At 43.8% G+C, this 27,294-nt stretch overlaps 1 protein-coding gene across 1 annotated transcript in view; it reads right to left on the bottom strand.

Annotated features, from left to right (window-relative positions):
• Positions 1-1,810: 1,810 nt before the first annotated feature.
• Positions 1,811-27,294, bottom strand: part of HMGCLL1 (3-hydroxy-3-methylglutaryl-CoA lyase like 1) — a 63,486-nt gene continuing 38,002 nt past the window's right edge. Inside the window, exons 8-9 of the mRNA XM_081906439.1 lie at positions 11,496-11,621; positions 1,811-8,021 (exon numbers count right to left, since the gene is read on the bottom strand). Coding sequence (XP_081762565.1) covers positions 7,920-8,021; positions 11,496-11,621 — 228 coding nt within the window. The 3' untranslated portion in view covers positions 1,811-7,919. The remainder of the gene's footprint in view (positions 8,022-11,495; positions 11,622-27,294) is intronic.

The following is a 27,294-nucleotide window of genomic DNA, read 5'->3' as shown; positions in this document are numbered from 1 at the left end:
AGGTAGACTCCACCGTGGGAGCAGGGCCAGGGCGGGAGAGTGCTAGAGTTCTGTCTGGTCCTGTTATATGGGATCAATTCCAATCTGTTACCTCCGAGGATGTGGACAGGCTGCTTGGACGAGTGAAACCGACCACCTGTCTCCTTGATCCTTGCCCATCCTGGCTGATAAAAGCGAGCCGGGAAGCGCTGGGCGATGGGCTCTGTGGGGTGGTGAATGCTTCCCTCTGTGAGGGAGCCTTCCCAGACCCGCTGAAAGAGGCGGTCATTAAACCGCTTCTTAAAAAAACATCTTTAGACCCGGCCAATTTGGCCAACTATCGCCCAGTCTCAAATCTGCCATTCTTGGGCAAGGTGATTGAGCGGGTGGTTGCTGAACAACTCCAAGCACGCCTGGAGGAAACGGACCATTTGGATCCCTTCCAATCGGGATTCAGGCCTCACCATGGGACTGAAACTGCCTTGGTCGCGCTGGTTGATTATCTCCGGCGGGCTAGGGACAAAGGTGAGAGCTGTTTCCTAGTTCTGCTGGATCTCTCAGTGGCCTTTGACACCATCGACCATAACATCCTTCTGGACCGTCTAGAGGGGCTGGGAGCTGGGGGCACTGTCATACAGTGGTTCCGCTCCTTCCTCCTGGGCCGTGTCCAGAAAGTGGTGGTGGGGGGTGAGTGTTCAGACCCCTGGGCTCTCACTTGTGGGGTGCCTCAGGGTTCTGTCCTCTCCCCCATGCTTTTTAATATCTATATGAAGCCGCTGGGAGAGATCATCAGGGGGTTTGGACTGGGTGTTCATCAGTATGCAGATGACACCCAGCTCTACCTCTCCTTTAAATCAGAACCAGTGAAGGCGGTGAAGGTCCTGTGTGAGTGCCTGGAGGCGGTTGGAGGTTGGATGGCGGCTAACAGATTGAGGTTGAATCCTGACAAGACAGAAGTACTGTTTTTGGGGGACAGGAGGCGGGCAGGTGTGGAGGATTCCCTGGTCCTGAATGGGGTAACTGTGCCCCTGAAGGACCAGGTGCGCAGCCTGGGAGTCATTTTGGACTCACAGCTGTCCATGGAGGCACAGGTTAACTCTGTGTCCAGGGCAGCTGTCTACCAGCTCCACCTGGTACGCAGGCTAAGACCCTACCTCCCCGCGGACTGTCTCGCCAGAGTGGTGCATGCTCTAGTTATCTCACGCTTGGACTACTGCAACGCGCTCTACGTGGGGCTACCTTTGAAGGTGACCCGGAAACTGCAATTAATCCAGAATGCGGCAGCTAGACTGGTGACTGGGAGTGGCCGCCGGGACCACATAACACCGGTTCTGAGAGATCTGCACTGGCTCCCAGTACGTTTCCGAGCACGATTCAAAGTGTTGGTGCTGACCTTTAAAGCCCTAAACGGCCTCGGTCCTGTATACCTGAAGGAGCGTCTCCACCCCCATCGTTCAGCCCGGACACTGAGATCCAGTGCCGAGGGCCTTCTGGCGGTTCCGTCATTGCGAGAAGTGAGGCTACAGGGAACCAGACAGAGGGCCTTCTCGGTAGTGGCGCCCGCCCTGTGGAACGCCCTCCCATCAGATGTCAAAGAGATAAAGAATTACCTGACATTCAGAAAACATCTTAAGGCAGCCCTGTTCAGGGAAGTTTTTAATATGTAATGCTGTACTGTTTTTAACACTGATTGGGAGCCGCCCAGAGTGGCTGGGGAAACTCAGCCAGATGGGCGGGGTATAAATAATAAATTATTATTATTATTATTATTATAAAGGTAACCTCGATTTTCCCATTCCGCTTAAATCAGCAACCAAGTTTGACACAGAAATGCTAATCAATCTTTATTCATTTATTGAAGCTGGCACCAGCCAGGAAGCTACAATGCTGTTGATTCCAATTGACAGTTTTCCCATTCCGCTTAATTGCACTGTCAGTATCCACAGCGGAAAAATAAAGTCAAGAAGCCATTTAAATGGAAAATACAGTATCAACATTATTCAGAACTCATGCCAGATTTCTATTGATTCTGTGGCGAGACTGCTTTTTCTTTTTCCTCTAGATATACACAGAACATAGCTTGAGTAAGAATGCACTATTGCTGTAAACCAGTGTAAATTCACATTAGGAACCAGTTACGCAGGAAACTTTCTATTCTACCCTGAAGTTCTTATAGGCTAAATAAATAGTCAAAGGTGCAACGTGAATTTTCTGGAAAATGTGTAGTCATTGTACACTGAGTTCGCCCGTTGAGATCTTCAGATTGTACATGGCTATCTACTTTGTCACAGTTGATTAGCTGATTCATGGAAATGGCAGCAAAACTGAGACACTGCTCTGAAGCAAGTAGTCAGTTGTTCTAGAAGAGCAGTCCTTTGACCTGATCTAGGGCCATGTTCACACTTGATGCATACTTGGGAGTTCCTACACGAGTGGTTTCCCCATTCACTTACGTTGAAAGTGACCAGCTCTGAGTGTGAATCTCTTTGTTTGCACACAGTTGCCCCGTCCATTGAAATGAAAGGGCAAGTTCTTGCAGAAGGAAGAGCATCACCTTGAGTGTTAAAATTCTGCAAGAGTTTAAAGGACCAGGACCTCTGCAGCTTTGTCTGTCTCTTTCATAACATAGTCCATACATAACACAGTATGAACCATATGACAGCATGCATCTGAGTGACTTTTCCCTATCCAGCAGGGAAGAGCTGCACAGAAGTCTGCAATCTCCTCATATTGCGCATGTTGGATTGTGGTGCTGCGGTATAAGGGCTCCTCCAGATATCTTGTTTATTGAGCATTCATCCCGATTTGCTTATGCAAAGGCTAGGCTATGTGTAGTCTTTACTGGGCATTTGTTCTGATTGGTTTGGGTAGCGTTTACCCATCTTCCCATTAACTTGCCACACATTTTTTGTGTGTGCAGAGGAGGGTGACCAATTGGGTATGTTTAGCTTACAGAAAGAAAGAAAGAAAGAAAGAAAGAAAGAAAGAAAGAAAGAAAGAAAGAAAGAAAGAAAGAAAGAAAGAAAGAAAGAAAGAAAGAAAGAAAGAAAGAAAGAAAGAAAGAAGGCTGATCACTGAAGAATTGATGCTTTTGAATTATGGTGCTGGAGGAGACTCTTGAGAGTCTCATGGACTGCAAGAACATCAAACCTATCCATTCTTAAGTAAATCAGCCCTGAGTGCTCACTGGAAGGACAGATCCTGAAGCTGAGGCTCCAATACTTTGGCCACCTCATGAGAAAAGAAGCCTCCCTGGAAAAAAAACCCTGATGTTGGGAAAGATGGATGGCACAAGGAGAAGGGGACGACAGAGGACGAGATGGTTGGATAGTGTTCTTGAAGCTACTAACATGAGTTTGACCAAACTGCGGGAGGCAGTGGAAGACAGGAGTGCCTGGCGTGCTCTGCTCCATGGGGTCACGAAGAGTCGGACACGACTAAATGACAGAAGAAGGAGGAGGAGGAGGAGCTTGGAGAAGAGAAGACTGAGAGGTGGGTATCTTCAGATATCTGAAGGGCTGTCACAGGGAAGATGGAACAAACCTGTTTTCTCCTGCTCTGGAAGTTGGGACCTGAACCAATGGATTCAAATTACAAGGAGATTCCAATTAAACATTAAGAAGAACTTTCTAAGAAGAGCTATTCGATAGTGGAGCAGGGTCCCTCAGAAGATGGTGAATTATTCATTCATTTATTTTATTGAATTTATAGACTGCCCTTCCTCTCAAATGACACAGGTCAGTGGGCATAGACCTGCAGCCTTGGAAATCCTATTTAAATAATAATGCTAGCTAGTTATTTAGCTTTGTGTGCAGTGGAGACAAAGACATGAGATGGAAAACAAATATTAGAGCTTAAGAGACTCAAATGATAAGAGAAGCAGGCCCAGCTCCAGGACTGAGGGGGCTCAGGACAGAGTAGATCCCCTGGTAGATCCCCTCCTGCCTTGTATTGGTAGCAGGCAGCATTCTGAATTTGTGCTGGTGGCCATTTTAACTTCCCAAAATGACTGGGTCGTTATGTTGCATCAAGTACGCTGCAGGAAGTTAAAATGGAGTCCTCCCCTCCCGGTACAAGGGGTCAGGGTAGGCATCACCAGCACAGAAATGTATCCTGGCAGCTGCCTAAAGGCACCATGTGCTGAAATCAGGTATGCTGAGAGCTTTTTCTAAAACAGGTTGGATAAACATATTTTGAATTGGCCAAAACAGCAGAGAGAAGAAATCAATCTTCCCGGTTACATAAAAGAGCTCCATCCGTTGTGAGTCATTACCCATAAAAGCTGATGGAAGAAGTGATTTTTGGGGGGGAAAACAATCAGAGGTAAATGTACCCTCTCAGTATGGCTTATTACAGCCCAATAATGTCAACACTAAATGGAAAGACAAGCAGATATTAATGCTTTTATGTGCAGGTGGGTCACCGATAGATAATGATTGTACTATTTTGTAATATTATCAGGCTTTCTCCTTGTGTTCCTTTTGATTCCTAAGATAAAAGTCTATATACTGGTGCAAGGAAATAACAGATGCATTAAGTGAGATATGCTACAACTTTTCACATGACTTAGTAGTCAAAGAATGGTATTTATAATAAATCAAAATTTTTGTTTGTACTCCTGGGGTGCACAAATGCGAAGCAGCTTGTTGTACGTTGGCTGAAATAATTCGAGTGGCGCTCAGTTGTAAATAGACTTTACAATTCCTTGTTCATTATATCTGACTGACACTGTTTCTCAGGTGAACCAATAATTCCAAATGAACAACACTTTTTGACAGAAAAAGAACCAAATTAAAATACGTAGAGATGAACAATTATCCAGTCTTCTATTCACAGAACTAATAAAGGAGAACTATGAAATATCTTAGGGGCATTTGGTTGAATGGGGTTCTTTTTTGTTTTATTATACCTTTACAAATATAATTTGAATCAATGCAAATATTAACTGATTCTTAGGAGAGTTGTTTGGAAAGGTAATTTTACCAGATATCTGTTCATGATGATAATGGTGGCAATGAGCTACTTCGCTGTCAGCTCTGACACTTGTTTTGCCCCTCACCGGCAAACAGCAGTCCCCTCAAGTAGGCAGAGCACATCACCTGCAGGAGAGGCAAGGCAAGCCCACCTTCTCCTCTTGCCCACCTGCACTATCACTTGCTGGGACTTCAGTGCCACCTTTCCAGATTGCCTGGGAGAAGTTGGCACGGGCACATTGGCAGAAGAGGAAATGGGCAGGGAAGTAGAGTGCTGTGGCATTTTATGTAGGCTAACACAAAATGTTAAGTGCTAATATATGCAAATGTTTTCTGATGTCCCAGGGAATTTCTGGTTCCCCTCCTTTGCCTCCCAGGCCCCGTTTTTAACCCCAGGCAAGGGTATGATATACTCCCTGCACCACCTATCCTGGTCCCTGTCCCAAAGCACACATCATGATTAATGCTCAATAAAAAGGACATCCAGAGGGCTAAGAAAAACACTTCTACTGAACAAAAGTCTGCACTGTAAAAAGTACTGAGTTTTGGGGGTTCAAAAAGATTAAAACTAGATTGTATTAGATTCTATTATTTTTCAAGTGGCTTTCACTGATTTATATATGATTGTGCAGTTCCTTTGATTGCACTCAAATGCACTCCACTGTAATATTCATCTTACAAAAGTCCACAAAAGGGGAAGTCTTGAATAGTTAGGATAGTTAAGAGGCACTTTCTTGACCCAACAGTGGATTTATGCTAGGTAAAAATGACAGATTAGCAGCCATTGTTAGTCGCAGAGTAGACTCACTGAAATCAGTGGACTGAAGTCCATTGTGGTTTTAATGGGTCTACTCTATGAATATGACCTTGTTGGATATCACCTACAATGTGCATAAATGCAAATTTCCACCCCCCAGCAAAAAAAAGTACTGTGGGGACATTTTTGTTTGCTCAAGGCAGGTGGCAAATAGCAGCTGATGGGGGGCCGCAGTGGGTGCAAAGGGTTAAAGTTACCCCACATTCCCAATCCAAGTTGTGGCTGAAATTAACATTGCACAACTGCAAATTATGTGACTAACATAACATCTAGTTTGGCCTGAATTGTGCAATGGAGTGATCCAATGAACACAGCTACCGTGCAACTTCCATTATTTCAATAAGCTTGCATACCAGCCCTGTACTCTCCTACCGAAAAGATGGAAATTGGACAGCAAGAAAGAAAAACAGATTGCAATGAATTTAGTGTATGTAACAACTATAGGAGGGTGCCATAAATTTGCAAAACATGGCAGGCTGCCATCCCCTACAAATTCTTGGAACAAGATAAAGTCATTCATATACTTAACAGATGTCAACTATAGTAAAACATTGCAAAAATGCTACTCATAGCAAATCCGGGTTTGGCTCCCTGCTCGCAGTGTAATTGACTTGGCAAATGAAAAGAGGTAATCTGGAGTAATAAAATGTACAACAGCAAGACCACACACAACGATGGACCTCATTGACGGCTGCAAATATTTATACAACACTAAAAAAAAATTGGCTTGATTAAGATGTAAGAATATACTTGCTATCTTTAGAACTCTGAAGTCAGTTTGCGTCCAATGTGGATTGAAATAACAGTTGAAGATAGTGCAACTTGCGACCCACCAAGCTAAATTTCAACTCAACAAACTCCCTTGCTTTTGCCCATCCAAGGCAGGCAACAAAGTCAACATCAATTTTCAAAGAGTGTCCAAATTGTTTTAAAGTACATGACTGCTGGCCTGGCAGTCAGCTTAATAAATATGTAGCACACACACAGTTCCACTGCTGGTCATTCTGTTCCTGACAGGCTGTGCTTTCCTGTGTCGCTATCACAATACATACATACATACATACATACATACATACATACATACTCAAAATCGCCATACTGGGCATGGTCACAGCTGCTATCAAGGTTCAGCACAGCCTGGGCCCCTGCGGAACAACCATAACCCAGAAGAGTGTTTACCAAAAAGAGATGTTTCAACCTGCTCCCCCTTTTGGCCATTGGAAACTGCTAATTTACCCACCTTTTCCCTCAGCCCAGAGGAAGCAAGCAATCAAAAACTTGCAGTTCTGATAAAGGGGAGGAGCAGCTGCCACTTCTTGCATCCTTATGGGCTCTCTGCCTGACAAGCAAGCTGATGGCACCAAGGGAGAGGCCAAGGAGGAGGAGGAGGAGGAGCAGTTGGTGACAATATTGGTGGAAGAGGAGTGCTCCCCCACTAAGTGTCTCACCCAAGGGCCCCACAAAACCTGGAGCTGGCATTAAAGCATGGGGGATATTCCTTATGAAATACGATCCTTACATGCTCAGAGCTGCCATTAATCTTGTCTTAGAAGAAGCTTATGAGTCTCTCAAACAAAGGCTATTTAGTCAAAGCTTTCTACCTTTCTTGGTCAGGGTGCATGTCTTAAAACAGGATGACACCAGAAACCACCCACCTACACAATTGTGGAAGCAAACCTGTGGCTTCTTAAAGATGAGCACATCTGACATTGGCTTTAGTGTTCCTCTCTGCAAGAAACTCACCTCAAGGGGTGCTCAGATAAATACACAGGCATTTGGATTTTCCTCCTCACTCCTGTAAACCAAAGTGCTTGTCTTTACTGACCTCCCAAACACTTCCTTGAGGTGGCCCCATGGGCAGAGTGTTAACATCACTTCAGGAGCATGATGGGAGCTAATTCACAGAGGTCTTGCGCTTGTAGCCAGGAAATCTCCAGGGGTCCAGAGACAATACAGAGAAGGTTTTATCAGGTGACCAGGCCCAGGAACTTATACTGTGATCTTAAATTTTCTACCGCCATGGACATACAATATTGACTATTCTGCACCTCTCCCCTGAAATGATTTGATTTGTCGTATGCTATAGGTTTACCTTATGCAGCTATAAACAAGGTAATGCATATTGACAGACAAATAGTTAACTTTACAGCTCAGCTACTGAAAGATGCTTGCGCAACTTTAGAATTTGTTTGCTTGTTCAAGGCAGTGCAGATGAAGTGACCGGCTTCCATAACTTTGTAAAGATTCACACCCTAAAAAAGAGACAAACAGACAGAGATTTTATGCCTAGTAATTCATTCTAATCATTCTCGTGTGTGTGTGTGTACACACATGCATATGGGGGTGTTAGCAAACTCTACCCTAAGACTAAGATGGGTGAGCTGTTCAGAGAATCCAAAATGCAACCTACTTAATTCGGATTTAAGTTGGTATTCCATGCACTCTTACACTCGGAGATGAATATCACTGAAACTGATGAGCTCATTTCTAAGTAACCATGCTTAAGTGTGTGGTAAACACTCTAAAAATCTGGGAAACTTTGAAATCATGAAGGGATTGTCTTCTCATAGTGTCACAATTTTCTGAGATATGCTGTGTAGCAACTCATGATAAGGCATCCACCTCCCCAGCCCGACCCTTCCAGAGAAGAAGAAGACAGTTCAGAATTACAACAGGGGTTTGAGGGAGGTCACAGATCAGAGGCAGATGGGGGGGGGGAGCTGGGAAATAGTGGGAGAGGAGGAAGAAGAAGCACCAGAGGGGGGACAGCTGATGGACACAGTGTCTTTAGAAAGCATTCCAAACTCCCCCTCTCCCAGAAGCCGGCAGGCATTGAAAGTAGGAGAGCAGAGAGCTCAGAGGCAGAGGGCACTTCTCAGCACCCGTAGTGATGACACATGAAGGGAGATAGAGAGGAGGTGGAGACTCACTCAGAGCAACACCATTACTCCAGGAGGCTGCATTTCTAAATCTCTCTCTGTGAATATTGAATAAATAGCATTGGTAAGAACCTTCCATGTCTTATCCATTCCTGGCTACCTGCTTGGGGGGTTGGATCCTCTGACGCCTGACACCTCCATAGGATCACCCTGACTTTGGAATGCCCTCTCCTCTCAGGTGCAAGCAGCACCAAAACACTGATGGGAGTCGTGATAACAGTAAAAACACAGCTGCCCACCCAAGCATTTGACTCAAGTAGTGCCTCTTGCTTGGATAATGTAGTTATGTTGCTAGAATATTGTCTGTTTTCTACATTAAAGCTGTGTTTAAATGAAATATTGTTTTATTGTATTTTAATGTCTCTTGCTCTGGGGTTGTGTGAACAATGAGGAGAGGTTTATAAATCATTCAAATAGATAACATGTGCTTCAATTTGAAGTGTAACAATACCAAATACTATTTCTGAACCCTGTTGATTTTGGTACACAAATTTGACAGGGTTGGGAAAGAACTTAAGCCACCTCAAATCATATTTTTGCCTCCTGACAAATATCCCCAGATGTTATAGATCTGTGAGACCAAGCTGACCTTTGGAGCACCACACACTCTGCCTGCAGATGTTCTCAACATTTCAGTTTTCCTTCAGCTAACTGACACCTCGACGAATCATTTTCAATGCCTTTCTAAAACAGGCATTAGCCGTCACCCCAATGAGCAGAGCCCATTGGAAAGCGCTGGCAGGAATTCAAAAAGCATTTTGTTCATTGTGTCCCTCTCAAACCGACTTCAGTCAACAAAGCAAGAACAGGAACATAGTGGTGAGAGGAAGCGAGGAGATAGAACAGATCAAAGGTAAACATGAGGCAATATTCAGGATTTGTAAGTGCTGCCTGCTGTCAAGAGAGAAATGCTACAGGACATGAAACTGATAAATTCTCAGAACTCTCAGATCTAGTACTAGTAGTTGTTTGGGGAACTGGTGCTTTGGGTTTTTTGAATGGGGGTTCTTTTATTTTGAAGGGACAAGCATGGGTGTGTATCCCCATCCTGAAAATATTGGCTGGATGTGTATGCAAAGTCATATTTTTATTTACATACTGTTATTTGGGAGCTTGTTGAAGACTTTCCTTTTTCAGCAAGCCTTCTAAGTGGATATTGATACCCCATATGGTATCTGTAGTGGAGGATTTGAAACTGTTTTCATTCGTCCATTATGTTGTGGCTTGTTTAATTTGTGATTGTTTTTCGCATTTGCTTTGAATTTGTTTTAATATGTGCAATTGTTTTAACTGTTTTTAGATACGTGGTGCTTTTATATACGTATTGCTAACCGCTTTGAGATGCCTTGTGGGAAGTGATTCGTTGATAATAACAACAATACACGAGACGGGGAGAAAGATGAAATAAACCAAAGAATGAGAGCTGATTTCACACACCTTTTCCATGGGACTGTCAGTGTTCTGGAGGAATCAGTTCCAGGGGAAAGACCCATGTGAGTGGCCATGCTCACATGTCTGAATCATTTAAATGTTTTCCCATCCATTGCATGGGCAATGCATGGATAAGCAAGTTCTAATGCAGCCAGGAGGATGCCCAAAGAGAACCTTAATGAATCCACATCTTGGTCGGCTGAGAAGCAGCCAGTGCTGTTCCATGCGCATAAGAAGCGCAAGAGAAGCAACTCAGCGGTAAACTATTTATATGGGAAAAATCAAAATTTTATCTCTAACACATCCAGGTAAATGAATGGTTGCAAGTGGTGCTTAAAATAAATTATTGGGAGGGATGGAGGGACAACTATTGTCTTAAAAGTCTATGGGATCGCAAGACTTCTCCCCAATCAAGGGCCTCCTACCTTCCTCCCTATTATTTGATTCATGACTGAAGAAGAAGAAGAGTTTGGATTTGATATCCCGCCTTTCACTCCCCTTCAGGAGTCTCAAAGCGGCTAACATTCTCCTTTCCCTTCCTCCCCCACAACAAACACTCTGTGAGGTGAGTGGGGCTGAGAGACTTCAAAGAAGTGTGACTGGCCCAAGGTCACCCAGCAGCTGCATGTGGAGGAGCGGAGACGCGAACCCGGTTCCACAGATTACGAGACTACCGCTTTTAACCACTACACCACACTGGCAGACTTCCATTGCAAGGTGAAGTCAACAGTACAGAACTACATAAACCAATGGTCTGATTCTATATAAGGCAGCTTCACCTGCTCACATTTTTGTCATTTTCATCCATGTACTCCAGAGTCCAGTGTGTGTTCACATGTTCACCCAGTGCTTTTTTTTCTTTAAAAAATGTTTAGGGGTACTCTCATTTTCCTACTCATATTGAAATACTGCCCCTCAATGAGGCCAAACTTAGATTCACAAAATGTTTAGGGATATGTGTACCCCTGTGTACACCCAGGGGAAAAAAGGGCTGTACATAGTAGCTACTCTATGAATGCTAGCCGACAACCATTGTTAGAAAGCAGCATATCTAACTACCGACAGAGAATAGGATCCCACAGCAGCCGCTCGATGCAGATAGGAGGCCTTCTGCTAGCAGCAATAGGATTCCAAGCAGGTTTATTTTCTCGTAACAAATGCTTGCAAAGTCATCCTTTCAACAGGATCAAAAGCAAGCTAAATGGTCTGACGTTTCCCCAAAATGCATCAGCATGATTCATACCGATATGCCCAGTTGCTTGTGTATGTACTGAAATCAACATAGCGAGCAAGACTTCCAATCCATAGTTTTAAGAAATCTGCAAAAGTTTAAGAGGTACATGAAAAACAGCTTACCGTATTGATTCCCAAGCCATTCAGCATATATAGCACATCTTCTGTGGCTACATTGCCTGTGGCACCTTTCGCATAGGGGCAACCTCCTAAGCCGCCAGCAGCAGAATCCACAACATGAACTCCCATCTGAAAAACAATCGAAAGCAATAATTCTCAATTCAATATGTTCATTGGAGTGGGCTGAACCAAAAAAAAAAAAAAAAAAGGCCAACACACATAGAGAGCATTTTCTGCATTTTCGGGCAATTTCTCTTCATTTTCTATTCTACATTTAAACTTGTGTTTTGATAATTTGAGTTATCTGGGAAGGTTAACACATTCCTGCTTTGTTATACAGTCGTACCTTGGACGGAATCCGTTCCGGTAGTCCGTTCAACTTCCAAAACGTTCAGAAACCAAAGCACGGCTTCTGATTGGCTGCAGGAAATTCCTGCAGCCAATCGGAAGCCACGGAAGCCCCGTTGGATGTTCGGGTTCCAAAGAATGTTTGCAAACCAGAACACTCACTTCCGGGCTTGTGGCATTCGGGAGCCAAAACATCTGAGTACCAAGGCATTTGGGATCCAAGGTATGACTGTATATTTGAACCTACCATTTTAAAAAAAATCATAATTTTTGAAACATATTTGTACATTCTTTTACTACCACAACCTGCTGTGTGACCATAGGATGAAAGAGATGGGTAAGGAATCCAAATGATGATGATGATGATATTAATAAGCTCTGGAGAACTAGTAGCTTAAGCTGATGTGTTCAAAAGTGGGGAAGGAACCATCCGCTAGGTGGAAAGCAATCACTGGAACCTCAGTGTTCATATATATATGCTATGAATTGCAGCTGTGGACAGAACAGAGGTTTCAAGCTTTTGATCATAGACGAAAATAATTTTCCAAGTGTTTCTCAAACAGATCATCCCAGTCATCTGCATCCATCTTCTCTTGCATTTGGCATGTTTCCCCCACTGCAATCAAGCAAAATGGATTTTTTGGCACTCAGTTTCAGCTTAATCATTGTGTGGGTTCCTTCAAATATCTGCAGACAGTGTAATTTGAAGTTTCATTTGAAGCTAACAATTAAACACATACACCCCACTGGTCTGAATAGCTTGGAGTCAGCAAGCCAAGTGCAGCCTGGGCTGTATTCTGGCCTGCCTGGTGTTTAATTACTTCCACATTTTGGCATGCAAAGACACCCAAATTGAAATGCTTATGGAGTTCATACTGGACTTCCCATGTATGGACTGTGGTTTTGGGACACGGTATTATAGATTAAATCTAAATTATTATTCTTTAAATGTTAAAAGCTGATTAAAACAACTTACAATAAAAAATAAGGTGGATATGCATGATGTGAATAACTTATTTTGCTATGACGCTTTGTTAAAAAAGAAAAACAAGATGAAAACTGTTCCTTCACCGACCACTTGGAGTCACTGCTGCCTCAAGATGTGCCATTTTCTGTTTGTGCTACTGATAACTGGACAACTTTTTCTGTTTAAGCTGCTGGCTAAGTGGACAGTAAGATGTCCCCATTATTCAGCATTGGGTTTTTTGAAGATAGGATGTTCAAACTAGCAGAGGGGGGAATGTGCCACTTCTAAGGGCATAAAAATGGCAGCTTAAATGTAAGCTTGCCATATGTCCTAAATTTCCCAGACATATATCCGGAATGCTGCGGTATGTCAAATGTCCAGGAAAACCCGGATGAATGGCAGCCCATGTTGGCAGTGCCATTTTTGCTGATTTCCCTTTAAAATAGTTTAAAAAATGGCATTTATTTATTTATTGCCGCCCAAATTTTCACTGTTTGAAATATGGCAACCCTATCTAAGAGCCAGTGCTTTCTACAATACAGAATGTTATAGTTACGTGAGTTTCACGAGCCTCAAAATTCCACATTTTGTTGCAGCTCTCTGTGTGTTTAGATATAGGTATATAGATCTAGATGTAAAACGTGCGGAGTTCTACATTTCTCAGCTCCAGACAAATGCTATAATTTTCAGCAGGACTGAACCAAGATCAAGAGGGCCGGTGGCAAAATGTCACATTCAGGGATCGTCTCCTATCAATAGCCCCATCAGTGATGCAGGCCCGGGGCCAATTTTTCATATTTAACAACGCATCCTCTCTTCTCCCCAGTTGTTCCAATGTTGAATGACATCTGACCGCAGTCTTGAATTTTCCCACAGTGACCCAGAATTCAAGTGCCCTGATACTGAGGGGAATGTAGAGAGATGGACATCACTCTGTTTTTGTGAATAAGATGGCTGTCACACGCAGAATACATGGCTGCCGTGGGGTGGGGCTTTTGTGGCATTGGCCATCTTCCTCTCCCCCCCCTACTTGCCCACCAACAACAAATCATTTTGTTCTTCAAATCAACACACTGAGAAGTATTTCACTTTGACTCAATCTTGAAACATTTGATGTAATACCGATAGAAAATGCAATGTGTGAAGCGCTGCAAAACCTGCTCTTCCCCACCAAAAGGAACGTGTTACCAGCCACTAAATTAAGTATTAAATGAAAAGGGTGCAACTGTTGAGATTGGGATCTAGTCTGCATACACACCAGATGTTGAAAACACATGTAAAGCACATTATTCCCCTCACCAAGGAATCCTGGGTAATTTGTTAAGGGTGCTGGGAATTGTAGGTCAGTGTTAAATAGACTGCACGTCTCAGGAATCTTTGGGGGGAAATCATGTGCTTTAAATGTATGGGGTGTAACTTGGGTCTTTCATCATTGGATGGCTTAGAACTGCACCCCATTTTAAAATGGCAATAACTGGTTCTATTCATGAAGCTGTTATAAGCAAAAGTGTTTACAAATTCCTACAAAACAAAGGGTAAAACCTTTCCAAAGTTTATGCCTGCTTGAGTCCCATTCAGTTCAGACCGAGTGTTAAGCAATCCCCATTCAAACTAATGGGACAGCTTTAAAAGTCCAGACTTCTCACAGCAAAGCCCCCAAAACAGACTAAAATCTGGCAGCAGGATCTTAGCCCCACAACACTTTGTTGTTTTAGCCCAGGGGTCAGCAAACGTTTTCAGCAGGGGGCCTGTCCACTGTCCCTCAGACCTTGTGGGGGGCCAGACTATATTTTGGGGGGGGGGGAAATGAACAAATTCCTATGCCCCACAAATAACCCAGAGATGCATTTTAAATAAAAGCACACTTTCTACTCCTGTAAAAACACGCTGATTCGTGGGCCGGATTTAGAAGGCGATTGGGTCGGATCCAGCCCTCGGGCTGTAGTTTGCCTACCCATGTTTTAGCCTACAAGCTAAAAGAAACGTTACATTTCCTCCCCCTCTCCCCATCTTAATTGGCCTGCTTTTTATGGGGGCTTCTTTCCAGTGTCTCAAGGCAACAGCTGAAAAAAAACCCTAATTTTTCCGTTTAGGAGTGTCTAGATGTGCAACCTTGCCCTGAAGATCCAGTCTTGGTTGCAGGTGTTTGGACAAGGCCTTTAACATTCACAATGTTATCGCACTAAAAGTTCTTCTGGATTATTTATCCAGCAATGAAAAATTGCACCAAAGACTCCAAGATATATTCTGGTAAACCATCACAGTGAAACAGACAGATGTTAAAGCAATACATCTCATGGCTTAGACCCTGTGTTTCCAGCTAATCCATAAATGCATCATTTCTGGTTCTTTTTCTACATTGTTTTTAGGTAGGGATTATTTGGAAGCACATTGCAGAGAAAAAACCCCTCCACTCTTTATTTATGTGATAAACAATAAAATAAAATAAAATGTTATACAAAGAATAAATACTAAGACAGTGTGAAGTGTACATCAACATGTCAGTGCAGATTTTTTTATGTCTCTCTGGTTCAGGTTTTCACTTCATCAGAACTTACCAAGCATCAATGTCACCTGAGGCTAAGGGAGCAAAATGAACCTTGTGTCATAAACAGTAGAACCTCTACTCATGTACGGAATCCATTCCGGAGGTCCATTTGTGAATTGATCCTGGTCGCTGATAGTAGCACCATTCTGCGCATGTGCAGATGGCAGAAGGCACTTCTGCACGTGCATGAATCGCGGCAAACCCGGTATTTACTTCCAGGTTTGCCGTGGTCACAAATCGAATTGTTTGTGAGTAGGGGCAGTGGTAAGTTGAGGTTCTACTGTACAAGCTATGAATGTGAAACAGTGACACCCACATCTTAACCACATTTTAGTCCCCAGGTGTTTGTTGTTGGACAACAGCTCCCATCATCCCTGACCACTGGTCCTGCTAGCTAGGGAAGATGGGAGTTGTAGTTCAACTATGCCTGGTTGGAAAAGAGCTGCCCGAGGTCCCAGCTCACAAAGGACCAACGCCAGTGCGTTACTATTTACAAAAGTCTTTATTGAAGTTCAGTTTCGATTTCAAAGCTGCGGCGCGCAGCTCTACGTCTCAAACTCTAGACCGCTGAAGCTCCGTCTGAATCTCCTCCCCCCAGACACCATTTAAGACTCTAGCCTTGCTCCACCTCTTCCTTTGCTCTCTTCTCCTCTGGGCCCGCCTGTCCGCTGGGGTCTCGCCTCTTCTAGACTCTTCTGACGCTGAGGAGTTTAAGACTCTGTGCCTCTGCTCCTGAGTCTCTGACAGGTTGAGGGCCCAAAAAGGAGGGAGTTGTAGCCTCAATCCATCAAACAGTGTCAGTGCGGAAGACCTAAAACATTGCAAACAACCTTCACTAATCTTTTCTTTCTTTCATTCATTTTACAAGGATAAAAATAAAGTTGTCCAACTACCTGGCCAGACTAAATGCAACTCCTGGCATTTATTGCAGCAGGAGAACTACACAGGTGCACTCTCATTTTCAGCTCCATTTGGGGAAACAGAGTCGACTGTCTCCTTTCCAGTGCCATTAACTTATTTACAGCTGGACCTGGAGACATTCTATTCATCATCACAAAGTATAAAGCCAAATGTCCCTTCCTCCTCCCTCCTTATTTCTTCCCCCCCTTTTTTTTCAGGAGCACCACAGATTAACAGGTTAGAATGTTTTCCACATGTCCATTTTTACTGTCAGGAGAATATTAAAGACGTTTTCCAGCTTCCGCAGCTCAGCCAGATGTCCGCGGATCCCACGGTGAGAGCAAAATTGGCAAAGTAGCCTTCTCATGACCCCAGCATTGTTTTATCAAGGATCGGTTTTAAAGTATAAAGGGCCGTTTCTTGCTGAGATCCGTAATGTTTTGCAGCCCTTTCCCCTGCAATTACACAAAAGTGCTGACTTTGTTGAACTACTGATACGCGGTAGTATTTCTTATGACTCCTCTCACACTGTGCTGTAATTGATGTTTGCCTTGGCACCCGAAAGGTACCAGGTCTTATTTCCACTGTACATTTCCGGACACTGGTTTCAGTAACATCAGCGTAGGATATTGTACTGGGCGTATGTTTTGTTGTGTAAACATTCGCTGGTGATTTACCCTGTCAATCTCCACAGACTAGCCTCTAATTACCAGGGGCCTCAGATGGACAATTCCTAACATATTTTCTATAGCTGCACCAGTTGGTTTGCCCTTCACTGATGTTGTCAGGAGTCAGAGAAACCAACCCCCAAGGCAGGTTGCCACGAACGGATAAGACAAGGAAAACTCATTACCACCTGCTTTTTATTCAATATTCACAGAGAGAGGCTTGGGAACTGTAGAGCTTCTTCTTCTTCTTCTTCTTCTTCTTCTTCTTCTTCTTCTTCTTCTTCTTCTTCTTCTTTTACAAAAACAACCAAAAACCATGATTTTTCAATGGACGCCTGATTTCAGAAATTCCCTCTGGACATCATTTCTGCCTTTGAAATCTGGACATATGACAGCCCTAATTTAATTTGTTGTACAAGCATACAAATACCAACTGATTACTACAACTAATACAGCACCCACACTGTAAAGAATTTTTTTTCTAAGCGCTTCCTTTTAAAAAATTAAAATAGAAAGCATGGAGTTTGATTCCATAAATCTATCAAACTTTTGGGAAAGGCCTTGTTCACAGCATTTGGAAGAAATTTTCTTCTAGTCCAGAAAAAAAGTGTCTGTTTCTGACCCAAAGAGGGAGAGATGGAGAGGGAGAAAGAGAGAGTCTAGCCCTGATCCCTTCGGAACTGGAGAATACCGGCTCTTAACATAGTAATTTAAGCAGTCAAGTTAAAAAAGGCACAGTAAGATGATAAAAGGAGATCTATAAAGAGGCTACTGCTGCGATTGCGTGGGAGGGTGGCTATTAAAACAGCGTCGGGGGGGCCTTTCCGCACAACAATCTGCTTTTCCCCTTTTCTTCTAGTGCTATACTTGAACTACTGTGAATCCAGCATCAGATCCCACGTAGCAAAACAAAGGTACCCTAGTTATAGAATAGATAGCCCTACTGCAGAATACTTTCATCATCATCATCATCGAATCTTTAAAATTAAAAAAAAGGAAATTGCCATAACATGTTGAGGAACTGCTAAGGAAAGAGGAAGCCTTGATGATGCTGGACACTTCTGTTTGTTGGCTTCTTTAAGGGCTACATCAACCTTCACCAACTGGGTGCCCTCCAAATATTTTAGACCACAACTCCAACCAGCCCAGGCAAGGCTGGGCCATAGGAGCATGTCTGCCTTAAAGTAATATTGCAGGAGCGATCAGTCCCTAACAGCATGATCCTGCACCTATCTGCTCAGAAGTCTACATGAGTTTGGTGAGTCTTACCTCACCCTAGTTCACAGTTCCTGAAACAATACGTGAACCGGTTATGTTTCTCAATTTGCACTTCCGCAAATGTGCACATTAAGGGAAATAGCATATAAAAACGTGTATATCGGGAGATATTGGCACTAAAACTCTAGCGAGTTTTCATGAGGACTTTTAAAAAATGCACACTGATGTGAAAACATGAAGAACTGAAATTAAGACTGGAAAAATGGGAGATGGGAGAAAACAAAATTGAGAGATTCATCCATCTCATACCGGAGCTCTGCCTTAAGGAAAGGTACCTAGAGTCTGTGTAGCACATGGATAACAACTATACACTTAGTGTACACACACACACATATTAAGAAAGGCGCCAGAAAAACAGCAGTGAATGATAGAATTAAAGGAGACGAGGCATCTGTTTGTTATATTTTCCATTTTCCTGTGGAGCTACCAGCCTAATCCCCACTTCACTTATGCATTAAAGTGGTCAATGTTAAGGGAAAAGGGTGATTTGAGGAAGCCATCAGAGCCAAAGTGTAAGCAGAAAACATGATAATGCACACATAAAATTAAGGCTTAACAACTCATCTTGTATGACATGGATCCTACTAAAAGTTTTTATACAGCCGAGCTGCAGTTTAACTTGAACCTGAATGGGCCTCAGATGGGATATTGTATGCAGTTTTGGTCACCACTTTGGCACATTGAGGAGAATCTAAGAGGCAAAGAGCCCAGAAGAGGTTTTTCCCCCCTTTCTTTTTGTGTTTAAAGCATGGTGGCGGGGGGAGTTTAGAATGCCAGATGTATGAAAAATAAGACTTTAAAATGAGGGGATATTTTCCTAGAATGGGGTGTTCAGAGTATGGCCTAAACAAAAATAATTCAAAGCATTTCCAAATTTCACGAAGAAAGCAGAAGTGACATGGTGATAGTCCTGAGATAGGACAAATGATGGATGCTTCTTCTTTGTATCTGATCTGAGCAACCAACTAGGTACAAGACCAACCTGAGTGACATGTGCTGAGAGCTACAAATGATTTCCAAATATAGAAGCCCTCCTTCGACTACTTATGAGCTGTAAAATGCTTTTCAAAAACAACACAAGACTCCTGAGAAGGCAAAAGCGATTCCTCGTGCTAACAGAAAGGCAGTGATATATGTGACAGATGAGGCTGAGTGGCTATGAAGAGCTGAAAAATTCACAGTGGAGGAGTTACATATTTAATTAAAAAGCCTGAAATACAAATTACCTCCAGGAGAAATCAATTTAATAAAGCCCAGAGGAAACCAGAGGCAAAAGAGCCATATAAAGTGGTAGGCCCAAATCCATCCCTCATCCTTCCCCTTTTCTTCAATGAAATCAAGGCGTCTGAATTTTACACAAGTCCCTAAACATTGCATAGATTTTACCCCTGGTCGACGCTGCAACTCCCTGCGGGCCATTTGTTATATATTCTTGAGGAATGCTTATTTCCAGAATAAGAACAACTCTAGGGAAAGATCGTTGAGGTTCTGAACTAAGGTCACATTTGCATCACCCATTTCAAGCTCTATGACACCACTTTAAACAGTCATGGCTTCCCCCAAAGAGTTCTGGGAGCTGTAGTTTCTTAAGGGGGTTGCAAGTTGTTAGGAGACTCTTTCCTGAAACCCTGAAGAACTACTGCCAGTCAGTGTAGACCAAGGTTTCCCAAACTTGGGTCTCCAGCAGTATTTGGATTACAATTCCCATCACCTCTGACCTCTGGTTCTGCTAGTTTAGGATGATTGGAGCTGTATTCCAAAAACAGCCGGAGACCCAGGTTTGGGAAACCTTGGAATACTGAGCTAGATAGACCAGTGGCGTGACCCAATATAAGACAGCTTCCTATGTGTCTCAGGTCATATTGTTTTCTTGGAAGAGTTCAAAAATGAGTTGGGTGGTTGGCAGGGAAACCAACCCAGTAAATGTTATGGACTACTGGATCTCAAGACAAGGGCCTGGATCCAGCTGGGTGCATGAGCAGGAACTGGGCAACATATGAAGAGCTTTCTTTAAAAACAACTGTTGTGGCTGATCAGCTGCTTGATGGGGAACTTCATTTACTTGGCCCCCCTCACCTGCCCTTGTCTTAATCCAGTTTCCTGTGCCTATTAGAATGATTCTTGCTTCCAAGAAAGCCTCTGACATGGCCATTGCACAGCTGTCAACTTACAGATTTGAAAATAAGGGACCAGCAGCCTCAAAAATAAGGGATCAGCAGTCAAAATAAGGGATTTTCAGAGCACAGGTTTGTTCAACTTCTGATCCCCTCCGAGTCAAAGGCAGAAAGGCCAGCCAGCAGCCAAACGAAGCCTCAAGCAGTGGTTCCCACAGCACAGCAACCCGGCAAAGGGGATGCAGCAAGGAAAACCACTGTCACCTCTCCGCTGGGAAGTGCTGAGCAAAGGCGAGTCCCCAGGCAACACGGCCGATTTGATCGGCACAAGGCATGCAAGCTCCATCCCCCAGTCGTTCTTAGACTCCTTATTGGGTGAGCAATGCAGCCAAGCAACACAGTTAGAGCCTCCCTCCTCCCTGGCCGGCAGGGAGGGAGGGAGAGGAGCTGCTTCCTTTGAAACCTGGGGAATTTAAGGGACATCATCAATAAGGGACAGCAGTGGGACACAGCACTGGGATAAGGGACTTTCCCACCAAATAAGGGACGGTTGACAGCTATGGGCCGTTGTAGAGTGCAGGTGAAGCTAGAGGCCCCCTTTTCAGTCCCTGACACTTCAGAACAGTGCAAAAGCCTCATATATTCAAATATTACTAAATAGTGGTAACGCCAGTAAGAGCAACAGTGAGTAAACACATCATTTCAAAAAGTCTTTGGAGAACTTGTTAAGACTATCTAAAGGAAGCACCATATCATTTGATAGCATTCCGGGTTATATAATTCTAGGATAGTTTATTTGCGTTTTGCATTGCAAGGCCAAACTACACATTGCACAAGGAGATCCAGGATTCCAAATCCTGATATTTTGAGTTTAACTTTAAAAGCTGCCAGGGACAGGGGGCTTCCAAATTATCCTGTGCCATTCTCTTAATCTAACACCACCACCCCCAGAGTTGCTGTTAGCTGCTGCAGAGAGGACACATACAAGCTCCTAGACACACCCGACAACCATAAAAGGCAAGAATGCCATGATTCAATTCTATATGTAGCATCAGACTAAGCACCATGTGCTATTGATATGGTTTTCCAGAAGATGCAGGTTTGGGGAATTGCTGGACTGAAAAAAAAAACTGTGTCTATTTATAAAGTAAGTTCTGTTACACTTACCGTTTTCCTCCAAAATTCACTCTGCTTCCTGAAGGATATATTGGCCATATAAGTAATGGGGATCCAAAAATATCTGGACTCCATTGTTTCTCACGCTAGTCTACTTCCCCACCCCCTGTTAAATACATGGAAAATTGGAAATCTTATCTTCATTTTCCATGGTTCTGTAAGACATATGTTAAAGAAATAGAATCTGGGAACTGGAGACTGAATCTTCCACCACCTCGTTGGTATGATCACAGCAGGAAACCTTTTTTTATATTTACAATTTTTATTTATTTCAGCCACTTAACAAAATTTGTTTATTACTCTTGTCTAATCCTTAAGATTAAGATTTCTAGTACAACACTCTGAAAAATCAAATCACAGAATGCTCACTACATATTTGGCAATTTTCCATATAGAATTCAGAAGACCAAGCCGTGTGTGTGTGTGTGTATCTTAACAAGTATATACAATTGTTTCTCCTAACTTGGTTTGTGAATGCAGAATATGCTACCAAATCCCAATAAATGGTTATCACCTTTTCATCAAATAATCCACTTTTATTTTATGAAGTCAACACAACATATATCAAATGACACCTATGAATGAGACAGAGAGTATAAAAAGGTGCCAGCGATACAGATCACTCTACATGTAGATATGTTGCTACAGCTGAATACTACCACTCCTTTATCACCCTTCTCCCAAAATCCTCCCCAGTTGCCCCCTTCTACATTAGCTCCAAGGTCCTAATGCAGGTCTTTCAAATGATGTCCTGGTACAGTTTGTATGGATTCTACCTTAGAGCACTTCTTGACGTTGATCTCAGCTGCAACTCTTAAGCACTGAACTAGGAGCTGCAACTTGAAGAATGTCAAAGAAAAAAAATACCTCCTCTCATAAATCTTTTGACCTACCACTGATGCAGTGGATCATCTCTGCTGATTCTACTAATATAAGATGTTGGCATTCTACATGTATTGAGTTTGGAGGCTCACCAGCACTTTGGCTGAGAAAAACAGCCAATCATGTGTGAACACTGCATCTGGGTTGAAAAAAATGTTCCTAAATTGGCCTACACCAGTGTTTCCCAACCGGTTGCCTGGTGTGCCGTGGGAGGGAGGCGGGCGAGTTGGGCGGCGAGAGGCGGGACAGCGGCGGCGAGGAGAGGCCGCCCAGCGCGGGGCTCTCGCCGTCTGGCTGCCTGCGTGGCGCTGACGTCACGGGGCTGTAACGTCGATAGAAACCCGGGAATCCAGGCTGCGGACAGCCAAACCTCGCCTTTTCTCTATGGCCAGCTTTCATCCTATCATATGCTAATACGTCTACGGTTGAAGCTGCGGAAGGGCGGAAGTTCCTGCGGGGAAGAACCGTCCGGTGAGCCCCGCGATCTTGGGAAGCTGAGTTCCCCCCTCGAGAACCGCCCCTCTCCCGCCGCCCTTCTTCTTCTCCGCTGCCCGCGTATGGTCCCGCCGCGTAGCATCCTCTCGGCGCCCAGAGCCCGGGGGGCTTCCTGCTTGCCATGGCAAGCGGCAGCAGCCTGGTGGCGGTAGCTGGCCTCGCAAAAGCTCCCGCCGCTGGAGGCCCCTTTGCGCCCGTCGGCCGCCTGTCGGCCGCCTGCTCCTGGGAGTGCCGGGCGGACCTGGCGGGAGTCCTGCGCCTCGTCCCGGAGGGGGAAACCGACCCCTGGGACCCCCGCTGAACGGGTGAGGAAGGCGCCCGAGACTGGGGGGGGATACACACGCCCCAGGTCGCGGGCCTTCCTGTTCTCTGGAAGGAGCCCCGGGAGCCGTGGGAAGGAGGCGAGGGGCAGCCGAGACGGGGCCTCGAGGGGCTTGGCGGGGGGCTGCCCCTCTTCCAGACACCCCCCAACCCCCCAGAATGACCGCCAAATGCTGAACAAGCATCAAACAACCACAGAGGCTTCCGCGTCGTGACTCAGCGGGCAGAGTGTAGGTGTGTTTTTGCACGAAAAGGATCCCAGGCACATCAGTTCCGGGGGTTGATCCCTGCCTTGGAAACCTTGGAGAGCTCCTGCCCTCCAAGTGCAGACCCGCCGCTGTCAACTTTTTCCACATTGAACCCAAACACATTGCACTTGGGGGACCAGCTTCTTAAATCTTTGGCCATATAGTTTGCACGGTTGCACTTGGCACTGCGACCCAATTTGGATCAATTGGAAGACCAGTGGGTGTAGCAGCAGCCTGGGAAGAATAGGCTCTTGTCCTCATTCCACTTTTTCAATCCACCCTTCCCCCTCTGGGGTAGCTTTACTTGCTCTAGAACAGTGGTTCCCAACCTTTTTTGGGGCCATGCCCCACCTAAACATCTCTAAAATCCTGCCCCCCCCCATGACGTATAATTCTTATTATTCAAAAAGTGAATAAGTAAAAAGTGACCTTTCCCCATCTGGCATGGTGGTGTGCCTCGAGATTTTTTTCATGAAACAAGTGTGCCTTTGCCCAAAAAAGGTTGGGAAACACTGGCCTACACAGTGACAGTCATAGCCCACAAACAAATCATAATATATACCCGATGTTGTCAAATCCCTCTGCAAGAAGATCAGGATTAATGGCCAATAAACAGGTAGCCTGGAAGCGCCCTGAATATCTGGGCAGAAACTATGCCGTTTTGGGTTCTGTACAAGCCTCCAGCAAGTTGTTAAATCCAAATGTAATCTTGAGTTGTTATGGTAAAAGCAGTAACAATACCGGTCATGGTAGGAGCAACTAGTATCGGTTATACATCTTGTTGGTCCAGATTGTTTCCTTCTCCCTTGGAGGTCGCACAGTTTCCTATAAATAATGGTTTGCCATTGCACATTGCCTTTGACATGTTATCCAGTCTACACATGCAGTTTTACTCAAAGCACTCTTTTTACTCAAACAGCCAGCCACGCCTCCTCCTTCTTGCTGACTTTGTCACTTCTATAAATTCTATAGTCTGATATTTTAATATCCCGGTTTCTGGGTTCAGCCAAGTTTCAGCCACCAAGCAAAGACTTAGCCATACTTCTGTTTAAAATCTTATTGTTTTGAAACATTCCTTCATATGCTTTATTCATTTGCACCAAAAACACACTATTTAGAAAGACATCATATCCCAATTTGATGCCTGACATTTATTCCTTTCAGTGGCATCAACAATTAGATCAGGCTTCAAACTACTTACTCTGGAGAAATCTTTTTATTTTTATTTTGGCAATGCCTCTTCGGGGTAAATGGCTTGAGCACTGTAATCTTAACCTTTGAATGTTTTGGCTAAGCAGCCAGCCATCTTTCACTACTTACTCTTTCGTTAGAACAACCCTTATAAAACCTCTTAGGTAGTTTCTTATGCAGATTCAGTGACTTCGTCCAATATCATTTGGAGTAGGGCACAACTGAATGATGGAAAGTTATCTTCATCAAATACCATCAAAGTATTGTTATTTGCGGAGGGGAGGGGAGGGGAGGCTGAGTACTATCCCTGCCAGAACAAGAAAAAAATAGCGGGCACAAACATGCTGAGCAGAAGAAGACAGCAAAAATCTAGAGAACTGGTGAAAGAATATTAGAGCCTACAGATCGCTAAATAATAGGAGACAGAATGTTGCTCTGCTTTCATTCATTCAGGAATTGTCTTTACAGGAATTGTCTTTAGTTATCATGCTAGTTTATTTCCCCTGCTAAATAAAGATGTTAAATTTACTCAGGCAGGGGTCAACAATTTTTACAGACATGTAAAGCCCGACTGTATACATACCCTACCCAAAGCTTAGAGCTTATGCAGGTACATTGCAGGCAAAAACATACAACTAAGAGATCCCCTTTTAAAGGGGTGGGTAACAAAAAGACTTTTCAGAGAAGTCACAACTCTTTCTTATATACCATTTCACCTCTCGAAAGAAAGAAAGAAAGAAAGAAAGAAAGAACAGATGGAAGGAAGGAAGGAAGGAAGGAAGGAAGGAAGGAAGGAAGGAAGGAAGGAAGGAAGGAAGGGGAAAGCTGTTTACTCTAGCTTTTCAGAAGCGTGCATTGTTCAGCTCCAGAGAAAGTATAATTTTTTCAGGCCAAGTGCAAAGTTGTAATGTGCCCCAACTCCTACAATCCTGTTTTGAAAAAGTGGAGGACTGACTTTTGCCCTTCCACTTTTCCCCATTTTCTTTAGGCTCCCTGCATTTCTAGGTACCCACATTGTATTCCTAGTCCCAGCAATATGGTATGTATGTATGTATGTTTATACCTATGTATATTATACACACATGACAAATGGCCTTTCAGTGATGCTCCCTGTCCCTGGGAATCTGCTGTCAATTCCCATATCTATGCGCTCCAGGGACCAAAGGGCTCATTCATTTACTGACATGTGTTCAGGGGCCTGTAAATTCGATCAGCAGCACTGGCTCCCACTGTCCTTGGGATTTCAAGGTTCCCTGATTTATTCTGGTGCTCGTCCTTTCCTCCTGCTCCCATTCCCTGTTGGCCCTGCCTGCCTAGAGGCAATGCCAACAGGGATCAAGGAACGTGGAACTTCTGGTTCATAAATATCCTCTGGCGCCACCTACAATTTAGCCTCATCTCCCCCATCCCACTCACTGCTAGTACAAATGAACTTTCCCTCTGTGCTAATTGAGAAATGTGTTTTATTCCCAGCCACTGAATTAGCTACAGCAGTAGCTGAAAGTATAGAAGCTCAAAGGCAATATCTAGGCAGCATAATCTATTGGTCCAATTCAAGGGATGCAGGAAAGTGTAAATAATATTTAGGTTGGAGCCAGTTCATTCTTCTCTTCCTTTCTCCCAGTCTTTTCTTGTCTTTCCCAGTCCTGCTTATCCTCTTTCAGGTTTCATTTCTTAGATTACTGCATTCTCATTCTTCTACTTATAGCTATCTTGCCTCTGGGGACTTTCCCGCTTGACTCCTATTTTGTAGGAGCATCATCCACTCAGTTTTCTACTGGTCCGCAGCTTCCTTTACTATACACAACTCCTGTTTTCAAGGTCAGTTTTTGGATTGCCTCACAGTTATCTCATATATCTATCTATCATCTATCTATCTATCTATCTATCTATCTATCTATCTCTATCTATCTATCTATCTATCTATCTATCATCTATCTATCTATCTATCATCTATCTATCTATCATCTATCTAATCTCTCTATCATCTATCTATCTACCTATCTATCTATCTACATCTATCTATCTATCTATCTATCTATCTATCTATCTATCTATCTATCTATCATCTATCTATCTATCTATCTATCTATCTATCTATCTATCTATCATCTATCTATCTATCTCTATCTATCTATCTATCTATCTATCTATCTATCTATCTATCTATCTACCATCTATCTATCTAATCTATCTATCATCTATCTCTCTCCCTACCCATCCACATCGATCTCCAAAGCTAGGCTGTTTAGGACAGGTATTCTGGAAGGTTCCATTCCCTCACAATTTAGACATTGCAGCTCAATTAACAGCCATCTAGGATTCCCCACTGCCACATTTTGGCTCAGCCATAGATAGCACGATGCAAATTGCCTTTCATAGTTGTTCATCAACAGTACTGCAGTCACACTGCCAGAAAACAACACACATAAGACCTCTTTGGGAATTCAGCCTGTACATGTGAGAGGGGGAGTATGTGCCAGCCCTTGACCCCCTATGCTTCTGGGTGTGTTGGGTGAATCCACTCCACACTGACCTTCCCACATTGAGCTGGAAGGTCTTCTAAGCACACATGGCTGAACACACTTCAAAGTCTTTGGGGGAAGGGCTGTAGCTCAGTGGTAGAGAACGTCCTTGGGATGCAAAAGGTCTCAGGTTCAATGTCC

This window comes from Podarcis melisellensis, assembly GCF_964234715.1.
Source record: "Podarcis melisellensis genome assembly, chromosome: 3".
NCBI lineage: Eukaryota > Metazoa > Chordata > Lepidosauria > Squamata > Lacertidae > Podarcis > Podarcis melisellensis.
The sequence above is the reverse complement of the archived record's forward strand: the minus strand, read 5'-3'. Positions and strand labels throughout refer to the sequence as shown.